General features: G+C 32.1%; 1 protein-coding gene and 1 pseudogene across 1 annotated transcript; both read right to left on the bottom strand.

Moving 5' to 3' along the window:
* Nucleotides 1–1446: 1446 nt before the first annotated feature.
* LOC133878408 (pentatricopeptide repeat-containing protein At2g02980, chloroplastic) lies at nucleotides 1447–7210 on the bottom strand. The gene is made up of 7 exons (XM_062316992.1): nucleotides 6995–7210; nucleotides 4794–4856; nucleotides 4559–4646; nucleotides 4321–4438; nucleotides 1854–2853; nucleotides 1582–1637; nucleotides 1447–1477 (listed from the first exon to the last, which is right to left on the bottom strand). Exons 1-7 carry the CDS (start codon nucleotides 7208–7210, stop codon nucleotides 1447–1449), a joined length of 1572 nt encoding a protein of 523 aa, XP_062172976.1.
* A 14-nt stretch (nucleotides 7211–7224) lies between these two features.
* On the bottom strand, nucleotides 7225–16436 carry LOC133878325 (ankyrin repeat-containing protein At5g02620-like; annotated as a pseudogene).
* Nucleotides 16437–16884: the final 448 nt, after the last annotated feature.

Here is a 16884-nt window from a genome sequence, read left to right as displayed (position 1 = left end):
AAATTAAACTACTTTTTGTTTCTCTATTTAAATATACTCTACAGTAATTATCATTTTTCTCGACTATTTAAATATTCTTTAATTAAATATTAAGAAAAAGAGAAAGGAAAAAAAAATATTTAAATATTATTTTAAAGTTAAATAGCTTTTTTGATACTATGTTAAATATATTAGAAAAATATATGGAAGGGAGAAGGAGTGGAAGAAAGTAATGAACTACATTATATTAAGTCTTGATATTATATAACATATTACAATAAACTTCTATGTATAAAGAGGCTATTAGTAGTAACCAAGAAACTATAAAGTAATTAAGGTAAGAAATAAATTTTATTAGGAAAGATAATAAACTTAGAATAATTATTCTAACACAAATAAATTCTAAGGGAATGAAAAATGAAAGATAAAATTTTTTATATTAAAATAATATTAATGAAAATATGTTTGCTTCACTTAGATTTAGGGTACAATTTTTTATTCTCCTATTATTTTTTTAGTTTTGAAAACAAGGAAATTTAATTCAAAATGGGTTTTCTTTTAGAAATTTTCCTTATATGTACGTAGAAATAAGAATAATATTTAAAGAAGTTGCTGCTAGTACTCTAAGACATGCATCCTAAGCCATTCAGAATCTTTTACAAATAAACGCCACCAACGGCATGAGAGAAAAAGCTCAAAACATCATGAGTAAACAGAATAATCAATAAGTAATAAAGCAAAAACAATGAGATATGGTGAAATTACCAAGTTGAATTCACTGCAAAGATGATGGCAATGACAGTCGTGAGTGGCGGCGGCTTCCGTCGTGAAAGTGACTTCTAGTTGATATGTCAAGATTGATCAGTGAATATGTGAGTGGAAGAGAGAGAAAGTGGAGAGAGTGTAACGAGAAGACGAAGGTGAAAGAAAAATGAAGAAACAAGCATCAGAGAAAGTTTACTTATTATAGGAAAAAAAAAAAAAGTATCAGGAAAAGTTTTGTACCACCGACAAAACTTTTTGTCGCATCCTTAGCTTGTCCCAAGGATTCCACTGAATAATAAGGAAAATGATAAAACTACAACCCCATCACAACTCTCTCACAACCCCCACTCATAATGGTGTGGAGCCCATGTGTGTGGGCCCCACACCATTGTGAGTGGGGTTGTGAGGGAGTTGTGCAAAAGAGTTGTGAGCCAATCATGTCCCGAATAATAATTGATCCTTGATTTTTTTTTTTCTCTTTCCACGTGTTTCACGTACATTTTGCTGTCATCCTCGATACAAGCGAGGACATTATCCACATGCATTGAGTATAGCTTCAATCTCATCCACTCCCTCGTTTCCTTTTTTTTTTTTTTTTTTTTTTGACAGAGTACTACCATCCCTCCAAAGAACTGCTCCAATTACCATAGCCATGTACTTTAAATTACTGATAGATAATTTAGCCTCAATAACTTCCTTTTCCTATTCTTGGTATATGCTACCACTGGTGCACCTGCAACAGTTATAAGGATCAATTAATCCCACCATAAACATGAATGTGTATGAATTATATTGCACACTGTTGCTGCATTAGATTCCCAATTTCAACTGGAGCACCTATCTTGGCGGAATTCTGTGTTCCCATCAACTTTGATGTGCTGGCTGATGCAACTCTGAACAAAATATCAAGTGCAACTTTCAAACCATTTCATAGTCAGAACTTATATAAAAGGCTAGAAACAATCAATAGTCAGCTCAAAGAAAAAACGCAATTCGGCAAATAACCGTCTAACTTCAAATGATTCACCATAATCTGATGGGTATCATATATTTCCTGAGATTTTACATGAGTTGTATCTTCAAATGAATTTGTGAACAGCGCCGCCTACCTCAATCCAACTATACCCAGAGGGCTTTTTAATCCTTTTTTCCTTGACTATTCTTCTCACTCTAGCAACTTCTTTCCACCTTCCCCCAGTAGCATAAATATTTGATAACAAGATGCACAAGCCTGGATTAGGATCGTGTGATGCAATTATAATTTCTCCAATTCTATCTGCCAGTTCAAGACTTCGATGGATCTGGCAAGCACTCAACAAAGCAACCCAAATTATTGAATCAGGTGGGACAACCATGTTTTGAATTAATTTGTATGCTTCGTCTAAATGTTCAGCTCGTCCAAGGAGATCCACCATGCAAGCATAATGCTCAATATTAGGACTCAAACCATATTTGTTAATCAAATTTGAAAATTGAAGTCTACCCTCTTCAACTAATCCCGAATGATTACAAGCTGATAAAATTCCTATAAATGTGACCTCACTGGGTTGGACCCCAAAACTCACCATCTGTTTTGAGAGAGCTAATGAGTCTTTTCCATTGGCATGGTAAACAAGTCCTAGTATCATGGCATTGAACAAGGGAACATCTTTTTCCTTCATCTTAACAAAAACCAAACAAGCATCATCAATTTTACCACATTTTGAGTACATCTCAACAAGGGCAGTGGCAAGAAATACATTTGGGCCTAAACCATTTCTACCCAAATTGAGATTAATTTCTCGCCCAAGTTTAAGGGCCCCTAAGCCAGCACAAGCAGACAATACATTCACCATTGTGATCTCGTCTGGTTTCACTAACTCCCCTTTCATGCAATAATATAATTGAATTGCCTCTTCCATCAAACCATGCTGCACATAACCAGTGATAATGGCATTCCAAGATGCCAAATTCTTGCCGGACATTCTGTCAAAGATTCTTCGAGCCTTCTCAACATCTCCACATTTTGAGTACATGTCTATAAGAGCAGTAGACAAGAAAATGTTCAGAGGAATGGCATTAACATCAATGAACGTAGAAATCCATCTTCCAACTTCAAAATTAGCAAGACTTGAACATGCAGAGACAAGGCAGAGTTACACTAAGTTACAAGGGCGAGTAGTTATACATGTTAAGCGTCCCACATTGCCAAGGTATGCTTGGGTTGTGGGCTTTATAAGCCTTGAGCAAACCTCTTCTCTTGAGGTGCCTTTTGGGAATGAGTAAGGTTCAAGTGACTTTAATATGGTATCAGAGCCACAAGCCCTTGGACAATGTTGGGCCTTCCCTTCCGATATTGAACACGTGTTTGACCAAAAGATGCCACACGTGAGGGGGCGTGTTAAGCGTCCCACATTGCCAAGGTATGCCTGGGTTGTGGGCTTTATAAACCTCGAGCAAACCTCTTCCCTTGAGGTGCTTTTTGGAAATGAGTAAAGCTCAAGTGACTTTAATAATACAATGTTCTGTCTAGCTTCTACCCCATTTTTTCCTACCAAGATTGCTTAAATGGCATTAAAAAGACACAACGTAACCCAAAAAAACAACAACGTTCATTTATTTTATTTTATTTTTTAATTTTTTAAAAAATGAGTAAATCTGGGTCCTTCCTACTTTTAATATGAGATGTGCTGTAATTTTAACTATAACACATAAGTTTGTTCCTTACGGATAAATTAAGGAATATAAATTAGAAAAAAGCTAGAGGTGGTTGAAGAAAGCATCAATTAACCACAAATTTTACAAGCCCGTGCACATATATAATTGTGTGTGTAAGCCTCCTAGGAGAGGGAGTAGCAATGTGTGATAATGATATATGCCTTAATTACATGTTTTTGGTTTGTGCATGTAATGTTATTATAACCATTATTATTTGTGATCGTTGTTTCTTTCATTATTATTTTTAAAATAATATACAATGAGCGAGATTTATTTCTCTCAAAACTCAATATTGAAAGGTAATTTTTGGATTGAATGTTAATTCTAGATTTTATGTTGCTAAATTCGACTCATTACATAAATCTAAAGGTAATTATTGTCTTAAAATTACGTGAGTTTTAATTTTAAGACAAATAGGGCCTAAGTTCTTAGCAACAAATAAATCATTTTGTTTTTTTTTTTCCTCCTCCAATTTTTAACAAAAGAAATGCCAATTGACATTTCTTCATGAAAGTCCGGCCAGTACGAATTTGCCAGGTGTATCATCATGCGACATATGCAAAGTTATGCTTAAAAGATTTGAAAAAGAAAAAAGAAAAAAAATTAAATGAAAGAAAACTAAACAAACTTCCTTTGGCACTGTTATTCCCCTAAAATGACTCTTTACATATTTTAATTCTAATTTTTTATTCCAAGTAAAAAAAGAATGATATCCGAGAAGGAGTTGGAAACAAATTTTCGAAACACCAAAATGAGGATAGCGAAGTAGGTTATGCTAGTGATACAATTGGCAATGGCAAGACCCAAGGAAGGCACTAACACAACATATGTGCCCGTCACAAATGCCAGCACCATTGTCATCATGGCCCACAAATGAACCTCAAGGCAATATAGAGAACTTTCTCGAGTTTATCTTTATCGAAATCCTCCCCGAAAAGAAATGGCATCAATAGGTGGATAAAGACGGCAAAACTTGACAACACCAAAGATATGGTATCTATAATAATAAATGTTGTGAAAGCAGTATTTTTCTGAGAAGTGCAGAGCCTGAGTGTGATAAGCCATCTCCACTAGCCATGAATCCCCCAGGCATGGTAATACATGCTGCAAACGTTACCTTTGTAATGAGTGCACCCACTACCAAATGGGTTTCGGATGCATTCTTCAATATTGTTCTCCTCTCTTCGTCGGATCCGGCTCGTGTGCTGTAGTTTAAAACTACAACACACATGCTGTAAAAATAACCAATGGCTCAGATGCGTTAACATTATTTTGACGGTCTAGATGTAACAAAAGATTAAAAAAAAAAAAAAAAAATGGAGTCATCTTCCTTCTTTAATCGATGGGGAAACCCAAGGCTCAATAGTGCTGAGTCCCCCATCCCTCACACTAGCTTTCCTCCATGATTGTGAGACCTACACAAAGAACACAGAACAAAATGTGGTTTATAAAAACCCATGAGTGAGACCTGCAAAAGATGAAGGGATGAATTTAGAAATTTGGAGCTTTTTTGTTGCTTTATTTTGCTTGGACAGCTGCGTTTTGCTCGGAATTCACAGAGACATAGGGCACATTTCACAATGGTTTTGCTTCAGAATTTGTGTCTCTGAGTTGAGCTCTGCAAATTTTGCTAATTTCGTCACCTTTTTAGCATTTCTTACACAGCCGCAACATTTCAGAGTAGAAGAGAGAGGGAATAAATTAAGGATTTGGCCATTATATTATAGAAACGCCAAAACACGATCAAAGAGAGAGCAGAGTTGAAAAAACAAGCAAGCTGGTGTGAATTTGGATAGGAGACTCAGCACTATTGGGCCTTACGGTTCTCCATTGATTAAAGAAGGAAGATGACTCCAGTTGTTTTTTATTTTTTGTTACATCTAAACTCTTAAATAATTTTAATGCATCTGAGCCATTGGTCATTTTTACAGCATGTGTGCTGTAGTTTAAAACTATAGCACACAAGCAGGGTCCCTAATAGTAACTACTATTCTACTGTCAATGTTCAATGTCATCTCCAAACTACAAAAAAATTAAAAATATTATACCAATGACAAAAATAATCTCCATAAAAAATTTAAAAATTCTCTCTCTCTCTCTCTCTCTCTCTCTATATATATATATATATATTTAAAAATAATTGTCATTTTTATCTTTTTGCTAGCTTTAGAGGAACAATATTGATAATTTTTTTATACTTTGGATGTGAGATTAATAATATAATAGTAGTTTGAGAGAGATATGTAAACTTTTTTTCAATTTTTATATAGCTCGTAAGAAAAAGGACACATAATATTTTTTATTTTGGAAGGGATTTAATTTGAAATTTTTATTAGGTTGAATTTTCTAATGATGATTTACTATGGATTTTCATATACCTCACGTTCTATTTTATTATTTTTTGTTAAATTATGAATTTTGTTGCTGAATTATGTGTCAGATTTTAATATCTTTCTTAAGTGTAATTTAATTTTTGAAGTTTTAAAACGTTAATTGCTAATGTGGTAGATATTTTATAATGTTCATGTACGTTGTGAATGAAGCTATACCGCTATAGCCCCTACTGACTACTGTTATTATAGAAAATGAGAATATGCAGAAACATGTTATTTAATACATATAAAAAAAGTAATAAAACAAGTAGAAACTATTATACCCCCTAATTAACGTTCATTGTCATTTATTTTCATAGATTTTTATTTTCTAAGAATTATAAGAACATGTATATATATTACCGTGATCCAATTAAATCACTCAAATCCCTTAAAGCTAAGATTGGAATTTAAAACAAGAAAAAGAAAAAAATATTTACTGCCTGTTATAGAAAGAAAAAGAAAAAAAAATGAAAAAATATTTTCATTTTTTATTGAAATGATTTTTTATATGAAAGTTTGAATATTCAATGGCATTATTATTTAATCTTATAACCTTTGTACTTTTACAGTTTTCATGCTGGCTCCCGTAGGTACATGACATGTGCCCCCCACCCACCCACCCCAAAACTTTGGCCTCCCCAAAACTTTTTTTTTTCAATTTGGCCCCGGGACTGCTCCGCCCCTGAATATATATTTAGTAAAATACTTTCTTCATAAAAACCATAATTGATCTCATATATAATCCATTGTTGATCATTATTCCTTGTGCAAATAAATCGTGCCAACTGCAACATACAAATGCAGAGCAGAAGGAACACATCAAGTTTCTATTTAATCACTTAGGCCTTATTTTAATTGATTAATAGTATTAATTATCTTCTTTACAGCTAACGTGGCTTTCGTTGCAATTAGATAAATAAAGCGAAGAATTCAACATAACACACGAGACTCCGTTAGGAAACAAAAATGTTGGCTGATCACTGTCAGACCATACATATCAAGCTTCCACATATATATATACTAAATTTATTATTTTTGGTCCACCACAATTTTTTTTTTAATCAAAATTATAATAAAATTGAAAGAATTAAATCTGCATTACTCATTACTAAATTAACCGTGCAAGTAGGCAGTACCTGAATGACCATATATTATGGTAGCATGCAAAGCCATCCTACCAAGGGGGCCCCATGCATTGGTGATTTGCATTTGTCTAAAATTTCGAACAGCACATTGTCAAACCCTCTCTCGACAGCTATGTAAAGTGGAGTCTCACCAGTATCATTAGCAGAATATGAAAAATTTGAGTCTTCTTCGATTAACAATTTTACAACCTTAAAGTGATTATAACGTATAACTTCGTGCAAAGCCGTGTCTTGTTCTTTATTCGTCATCCTGAGCATTTTCTTTACCGGTCATTCCCACCTTCAAGGTCTTGATGGAAAGTTTGGGCACAGTATTTTATTAGAACCTCCACTATGTCATCATGCCCGTACCTTGCCGCAATATGCAATGGAGTTTCACCTTTGACATTGGCTTGCTGTAACAATAGCGGACATATTTCAAGAATTTCTTCAACAAATTTGGTTGTTGATTCCGATTCTGCGTTGAGGGTTGTTCATGATTTCGATCCTGTAATGGGAGTTGTTGATTTGGATTGGGAATTTAGGGCTGTAATGTAAATATGGAGGATTGTGTTTTTATTTGGGGTTAGTAGGAGGTGAAGAGACTAATGATAGGGGATGATTTTGCCTTCTACTGCAGCATTGTAGAAATCACAATTCATGCAAGTGAAGGTTTCCGTTTGCTTAGGCTTATTAGCATTAACAAATATATGAGATTCAGATGAACCGGAGGGATTCATCTTTTTACTTACTCTTATAAATTCTCAACACAATATGGTCCTTTGGTTAACAGTTTCTATGCCTCACCGTATACTCTTTGATTTGCACTTCAAGAATATCATGAATTACGCATTCATAAGGTCATGAGGAACTTAAAACAACAATCCAAGGAATTTTAAAAAGGAAAAGTGCATGAAAATTAACATGTCATTTCCTTGTTGTAGAGGTAGACGGTCAAATCACCGATTATCACAAAAACTTAAGTTGATAAAAAATAATTTATTTAATGATTTAATTCATGTTCCAACATTCATCGTCATATGTGAACTCAAACTCTCACTTTATTTAATTAATATGTGGGCTCAAACTTCAAATAAATAAGTAAAGTCAAACATGTAAAATATTTTAATTGAAATTGGAGGTGGGTAATAGAAACAAATTTCAAACTTTGGACCTTTTGCTCTAATAACATGTTAAATCATATCAAATATCTTAAATGGTTAAACAGATAAAAAATTATTGATTTAATTATTTAATGAATATTATAAGATAGACACGACATAGATTGATAAGATGAAAACAAAATTTCTTGGGTTTTCTATAGCTAGGAAACTATAAATATTGTTCATATTACTTAATAGCATCAAGTTTGTTCATCTAATTCCAATTCCTCTTAGTCCAAATGTTCCAGGTGTAGCACATATTCCAAATAGTACCGTTAGCTTACTCTCATGACAACTTGTGATGACACAAAGTATGCATATTAGGGAGCGTTTGGCATACTTGAATGAAAAATATAACGGAAAAGAACATAATAATATAAAAAGCCTAACACCACTACCAAAAGTTAAGGCTGCAGCCTATCCGATCGAACTAATATAAAAGCCGTTGTATCAGTGCATCCAAAAATAATTTTTAAAAGTACTGGCATCAACTTTCTTAAATCTCATTATTTTTTTTACACGTAAAAAAAAGTTGCCTAAAAAATTACTTAGAATTAGATTTCATTGTTGTTCCATAAACTAATGAAACACTAAGGTAACAAAAAATTGTACCCTACATCTAGGAAAGCAAAAGTAGTTTTCTTAGCATTATTGTAATATAAAAAATTTTATATTTCCTATCTCATTCGTCTAGCATTTATTTGAAACAATATTTGAATGATTTCTCTTTTATCTCTCTTTCTCTGAGAATTTAATTTAAATAATACATCAATAATATAGGGAAATGATAAAAGAAGCTATTGTGAAGTGCATATACATAGTGAATCAAAAAGTGGTTTAATTTCTTAAATTAAAAAAAAGTTTAAGAGAATTTGTTACTAGTACTCTAAAGATAAGATATGACGAAATTACCAAGTTGAATCAATTGTAAAAATAGTAACGATGACGGTCGTAAGTAGAGACTTCTATTGTAAAAGTCACTTCAAATTCGATGCATCCAGATTGAGCGACTATGAGAAACAAAATAGTGTAATTGGAGACAAAGCCCAAGAAAAAATGAGCAAATATGTATTAGTAATGAGCGTAGAGTGTGGCAACATTATTTCTAAATATGTAGGTAAATGACAACTCGAAATAAACTTGAAAATATCTTCTTCTCTTTCTTTTTAAAGTTTTATATTGTTATATATATGTATATTAGGTGTCTCAAAAACAGGTGAATTAATTCCGTATCAAGTACTGACAATGATGGTTCAAAAAAAAAAAAAAAAATACTGACAATGAAAGTTAAACAACGACCAATAGAGAGAAAAAATCGATAATAAATGTTGTTATTTATTTTGCAGTCAGTGCATGTGAGCTTGTGCCAACTGCCACATGTGATTGAGCAGCATGTGCCAACTGCCAACTAACTGGACCCACTACTCTTTCCTTCCTTTAAAAGTGTACGATGTGAACACCATCAGACTCACTAATAAATACCCTCTCTAATATGGAGAAAGGATATTCCAAACGTGGAAGCATCCATTTAAAATGGGTAAAATAGTTTTAAAAAATAATTAAATTATTTTTTTTCCTCTTAAATACACTAAACAGATACTATTTCATTTCAAATAAAATAGAAAGAATCCGTTTCCTTAATAGTATAGATAGTAGTAGTGATTTTGTATACACAGTAATTTTCATTTTGAAGCTCTAAGTCTATATCGATAATAATTAATAGTATTTGAAGAGATTTTAATTTGTATTAGATCATTCTTTTTCGCTTTCGAATAAAGTAGACTCTAATGATTAGTGTTTGGGTAGTGAATTTAGCTAATTACAAGTTAATTAGTATAGAGACACTACAAATAACACTCCAAGTTAAATGTTTTAATTATTTGATTTTGGGAGCGTTACACTAAGTTTTAAGGGCGAGTAGTTATACAATGTTTTGTCTAGATTCAACTCCATTTTTTCCTGTCAAGGCTGCTTAAATGGCGTTAAAAAGACACAACGTAAGCCTAAAAAACAACGTTCGGTAATATATATATATATATATATATATATATATATATATATATATATATATATATATAAAGAGTAAATTTTGACCCCTCTTACTTTTAACACCAAATGTGCTGTAATTTTAACTACAACACATAAGTTTGATCCTTATGGTTAAATTAAGGAAGACAAATTAGAAAAAATAAGTTTGATCCTTATGGTTAAATTAAGGAAGACAAATTAGAAAAAAGAGGCGGTTGGAGAAAGCATCAATTAACCACAAATTTTACAAGCCCTTGCATATATATATAATTGTGTGTGTGTAAGCCTAGTAGGAGAGGGAATAGCAATGTGTGATAATGATAGTTTTTGTGGTTGCTGGTTGCTGCATCAATTAAAGTTTTTGGTTGCTGCATGTATTATTATTATAACCATTATTATTTGTCATCGTTGTTTCTTTCATTTATTATTTTTAAAATAATATACAATGAGCAAGATTTATTCCTCTCAAAACTCAATACTGAAATGTAACTTTTGGATTGAATGTTAATTCTAGATATTATGTTGCAAAATACGACTCATTACATAAATCTAAAGGAAATTGTCTTAAAATTACATGAGTTTTAATTTTAAGACAAATAGGGCCTAAGTTCTTAGTTTATTTTAAAGATCTAAATTTAGCAACAAAAAAATCATTTTGTTATATTTTTTCCTCCAATTTTTAACAGCAAAAATGCTAATTGACATTTCTTCATGTAAGTCCAGTACGAATTTGCTAGGTGTATCATCATGCCACATATGCAAAGTTATGCTTAAAAGATTTGCAAAAAAAAAAATAAAAAATAAAAAAAATTAAATGAAATAAAACTAAACAAACTTCCGATGGCCTTGTCATTCCCCTAAAATGACTCTTTACATATATTTAATTATAATCTCTTTTTCCTAGTAAAAGTTGGATTTCCAATGGGGAGTAGCGAATAAATTTTCGAAATACAAAAAAGAGAATAGCGAAGAAGGTTAAGCCAATGATACAATTGGCAATGGCAAGACCCAAGGAAGGCACTAACACAACATATGTGCCCGTGACAAATGCCAGCACCATTGCTATCATGGCCCACAAAATGAACCTGGAGGCCACATAGAGAAGACTATCACGACGCTCTTCATTGAAATTAGTTTGAGATTCTTCATCGAAATTCTCGTTGAAAAGAAATGGCATCAATAGGTGGATAAAGATAGCAGAACTTGACAACATGGATATGGTATCTGTAATGATGAATATTGTGAAAGCAGCATTTTTTCTGAGAAGTGCAGAGCCTAGGTATAATGAGCCTTTTCCACTACCCACAAATCCCCCGGACATGGTAATACATGCTGCAAAGCTCACAGTTGTAATGAGTGTACCCACTACCAAATGGGCTTCAGATGCTTCCTGCAACTTTGATCTCCTGGTCTCTTCGTCCCTCTTCTTCTTCTCCTTCTTTTTCTCCTCTTCATCCTCATTCTTCTTCGCCAACTCCTTAATTAGTTTTAACATAGAACCATCTTCGTAAGCTATTACTCGTCCTGGTCGATGATACGGCATTGTCTTCATAATCTCAAATTGCTGTGTAATATTTATACCGGTATTATTAGAGATTTTTAGGAAAAAAGTCCACGTATGACATACTCCCTCTAACATTAACTACTACTATATTGTCAATGTTCAATATCCTCTCCCAAATTACCAAAATTGAAAATATCACCTCAAGGATAAAAATAATCTTCAAAAAAATTTAAAAAATTATTATTTTTTTTAAAAAAATTATATCATTTTTATCTTTTTGCTAGCTTTAAAAGAATATTATTATTTTTTAATAGTTTAGTTGAAACATTGACTCAATCAATAGTTTAGAGAGACATTAATAATGTGACACAGTAGTTTGAAAGAGATATGTGGACTTTTCTTGAATTTTTATATAGCTTATAAGAAAAAGAAAACGTATAATATTTTGTTTTTTTGTTTTTTTGTTTTTTTTTTTCAGAAGGGATTTAATATGGATTTTTTATTAGGTTGAATTTTCTATTGATGATTTACTATGGATTTTTATATACCTCGTGTTCAATTTTTTTTTTTTTTTTTTTTGGGGGGGGGGGTTCAAAATATGAATTTTGTTGCTGAATTATGTGGCATTTTTTAATTTCTTTCTTAGTTATCGTAATTTAATTTTTGGAGTTTTAAAACGTTAATTAGTGATGTGGTAGTATGTTATATATAGATTCTTTTATAATGTTGATGCAGCACGTGAGGCTATACCGCTATAGCCCCCGATTTTATTATAGAAAATGAGAAACTATTATAGCCCCTAATGTACATTAATTGTCATTTGTTTTCATAGATTTTGATTTTTTAAGACCAACATGTAATTCGCATACCATGTAAGAATTATAAGAACATGTATATATACATACGAAAAAAGTCTATAACATATGTAACGACTGTGATCAAATTAAAACACTCAAATCGCTTAAAGACAAAATTGGAATTTAAAACAAGAAAAAGAAAAAATATTTGCTGCGTTTTATAGAAAGAAAAAAGAAAAAATGGAAAAATATTTCATTTTTTTTACTGAAATAATATTTTTTTATGAAAGTTTAAATAAATTAACAATGGCATGATTATTCAACGAGGATATAAATATCCTTTACAGTTTTACTCTTTTTTTTCTTTTTTTTTTTGAATAAATTATAGTTTTACTCTTAAAGCTGAGAATGCATGCTTAAGACGTGCGGCTTATGAGTCCAGTCTATTATTAAGCGATGGCGCAATCGGAAGTCCATCATTGTGATTAGCCATGGCCCATGGGCCGAGCTATCCAGTTTTCTTGGTGGAAATGAGGGAATGTTTAGTAGAGTTTTAAGAAGTATTTTAAGTTTTGTAATAGATCGATAAAAATTAAGAATTGATTTGGAAGATGCTATATTCCAGAAAAGTTGAGAATTGGTTGGGTAAAGTTTTCGAAAAATGTTTTGTAAAAATTAAAAATTGAGAAAGATTTTATAAACTAAAAAAGTGCAAATTAAAATTTTTAAAAAAAGTGTTGTACCTTGGTGGAAATGTTGTCAACGTCATGGTGATCTGGCTGCCACCATGGGACTGCAATAACTGTCTAGTTGCCACTGTTCCATTGGGACATGGATTGGAATAGGATCCTCTCTGGTTCAAGGGAATTGGAGAGTATCCAATCCCTTATAATGAGAGGCATTTTTGTCTTTTCATATTTTTTGAGACAAAAATGTCACTGCATTATAAGTGGCTGGATACTCTTCAGTTCCCTTGAACTGGAGATGATCTTAATTCCACATGGATTTGAGGGACCCAAGGTATGTTTCACAAATTTAATGGCAAATTTAAAAATAAGATGGGTAGGAGATGTATTTGTATTATTTTCCAAATCTATTTGGTTAAGTGGTATTTGAGAAGAGTTTTTAGCATTTAAAAAGCTAGTGAAAAGGCTTTTCTAAAATTTTACCAAACAAGCCCTCATATATATTTTCAAACTGCAAACAAAAGGCTACACTTTTTAAAACGCACGATTTAAAAGTTGAACCACAATTTTATTAACTGCATTTTTAAAAAATTGTGTTTTCATTAACTGTATTTTGAAATTATGATTTTTACAAATCGCATGTTTTGAAGCCACTAAAATAAATGGGCACTTAATTTAGTAAAAAAGACAATCATGTCATTCAAAGAAGAAAAATGATTATTTAGAATTAAATGAGATATATATATATATGTAATAATAGATTAACATTTACTCATGTTTATTTAATTAAGATCGCAAAAAAAAAAAAAAATATATTTTTAGAGATTTTAAAATACATTAAAACTTGTTTAACAATACTTTAATTGATTTGAATTTTTCATGTATAATATTTTTATATCAACTTAATTAGGGATTGGTTTCTTCTTAATTCATAAACAACTAAAATTTAATTCCTGTCAGAAAAAGGAGAAAACTTAATAATCAATATAAGTTCAACTTTCTTAGTTTGCCCCCAAAAGATGATAGTTATATGTGCTTAATCAATAAATAAATATGAACTATGTTTCATATTTGTGTTCGTAGTAAATTTTCTCCATAACAACCTTAGCGGGATGGAAGTTTTCACTATAAAATTGCTAAGAGGGTGAAAGGTGAAATTGCAGAGGGGTAATGTTGTAGTTTTACTTGAACAAGTGACATACAATTTTATCATCTACGAATTACGGAATGATGGACTTATATATCATGATTTGAAGATGCATTGAATAAATTGTAAACAACTGAAATTATAAATATCAAAATTATCATTTGTTTAATTTTGGGCTGGAAAGGTAGTTTAGTTTAATTTACTTGAAACACAAGTTCGATGGCCCCACCTGAAGACCTAAGAAAATGGATAAATAAATAATGATAGATATATTTTTTTTTTTTCAAATGCAAAATAAAATTATATGTTACCTTTACTTCTGGGAAATTTTCAAAATTAGCATTAGCGATGTCTCATGCAGTGAGGTTTTGTTTGTTGAAAGCCATCTTGTCGACTCGAGGGTGACTAACGAAATTCTTTGCTGATCCCAAATAATTGGAATAAAAATGAAGAGGTGTATCCCCATCGGCATTATTCTCATTCAAAAGGTTGCTGAGAGACGAATTTCTTAGGATAACTCCGATGGTATTCTCTAACTAGTAGGGGTGCTTTCCTTCGAAAGCAAAATGGAGTACATTCCAACCTCTGTTATCAACTAGTTAGCAACAATCTGGACACCTTGATACAATGAGAGACACTATATACCCATTACCCTCTTGAGCTGCAATATGAAGAGCTCTCCTTCCCTCTTTGTCTTTCATGTATGCTACATTTCTATCTTTATCCAACAACATCCTTGCTAACTCATCACGGTCGAACAAGTATGCAGCCAAGTGAAGCGGAGTCCAAACGTCAAAGTCGGCTATTCTACTGGTCATACCGTCAATTTTTTTCAGAATTCTTTTGGTCATATCTAAAATAATTAAAATATGTTAAATGTAATGACAGAAGTAAGAGTAATTGTCAGGAGATTGAAAAGGGCGTCCTACTTTATGATGATAATTGAATCTCAATCTAATTTATTATTAATATATATTTAGTAAAATACTTTCTTCATAAAAACCAAATTAACAATAATCGATCTCATATATAATCGCATTGTTGATCATTATTCCTTGTGCAAATAAATCTTACCAACTACAACATACAAATGCAGAGTAGAAGGAACACATCAAGTTTCTATTTAATCACTTAGGCCTTATTTTAATTGATTAATAGTATTAATTATCTTCTCTACAGCTAACGTGGCTTTCGTTGCAATTAGATAAATAAAGCGAAGTATTCAACAAAATACCCGAGACTCCGTTAGGAAACAAAAATCTTGGCTGATCACTGTCAGACCACACATATCAAGCTTCCATATATATATATATATATATATATGTTGAATTTATTATTTTTGGTCCACCACATAAATTTTTTTTTATCAAAATTATAATAAAATTTAAAGAATTAAAGCTGCATTACTCATTACTAAATTAACCATGCAAGTAGGCAGTACCTGAATGACCATATATTATGGTAGCATGCAAAGCCGTCCTACCAAGGGGGCCCCCATGCATTGGTGATTTGCATTTGTCTAAAATTTCGAACAGCACATCATCAAACCCTCTCTCGGCAGCTTTGTAAAGTGGAGTCTCACCAGCATCATTAGCAGAATATGAAAAATTTGGGTCTTCTTCGATCAACAATTTTACAACCTTAAAGTGATTATAATGTACAGCCTCGTGCAAAGCCGTGTCTTTTTCTTTTTTCGTCATCCTGAGCATTTCCTTTACTGGTTCATTCCCACCTTCAAGGTCTTGATGGAAAGTTTGGGCACAATATTTTATTAGAACCTCCACTATGTCATCATGCCCGTACCTTGCCGCAATGTGCAATGGAGTTTCACCTTTGACATTGGCTTGCTGTAACAATAGCGGACATATTTCAAGAATTTCTTCAACAAAGTTGGTTGTTGATTCCGATTCTGCGTTGAAGGTTGTTGTTGATTTCGATCCTGCAATGGGAGTTGTTGATTTGGATTGGGAATTTAGGGTTGTAATGTAAATATGGAGGACTGTGTTTTTATTTGGGGTTAGTAGGAGGTGAAGAGACTGATGATAGGGGATGATTTTGCCTTCTGCTGCAGCATTGTAGGAATCACAATCCATGCAAGTGATGGTTTCCGTTTGCTTAGGCTTATTAGCATTAACAAATACATGAGATTCAGATGAACCGGAGGGATTCATCTTTTTACTTACTCTTATAAATTTCTCAACACAATATGATCCTTTGGTTAACAGTTTCTATGCCTCACCGTATACTCTTTGATCTGCACTTCAAGAATATCATGAATTACGCATTCATAAGGTCATGAGGAACTCAAAACAACAATCCAAAGAAATTTAAAAAGGAAAAGTGCTTGAAAATTAACATGTCATTTTCTTGTTGCAGAGGTAGACGGTTAAATCACCGATTATCACAAAAACTTAAGTCGATAAAAAATAATTTATTTAATCATTTAATTAATGTTTCAACATTCATTGTCACATGTGAATTCAAACTCTCACTTTATTTAATTAATATGTGGGCTTAAACTCTAAATAAATAAGTAAAGCCAAACATGTAAAATATTTTAATTGAAATTGGAGGTAGGTAATAGAAACAAATTTCAAACTTTGGACATTTTGCTCTAAT

This window comes from Alnus glutinosa, chromosome 1 (genome assembly GCF_958979055.1).
Source record: "Alnus glutinosa chromosome 1, dhAlnGlut1.1, whole genome shotgun sequence".
In the NCBI taxonomy this organism is placed as follows: Eukaryota; Viridiplantae; Streptophyta; class Magnoliopsida; order Fagales; family Betulaceae; genus Alnus; species Alnus glutinosa.
This window is presented reverse-complemented; position numbering and strand designations above follow the sequence as displayed.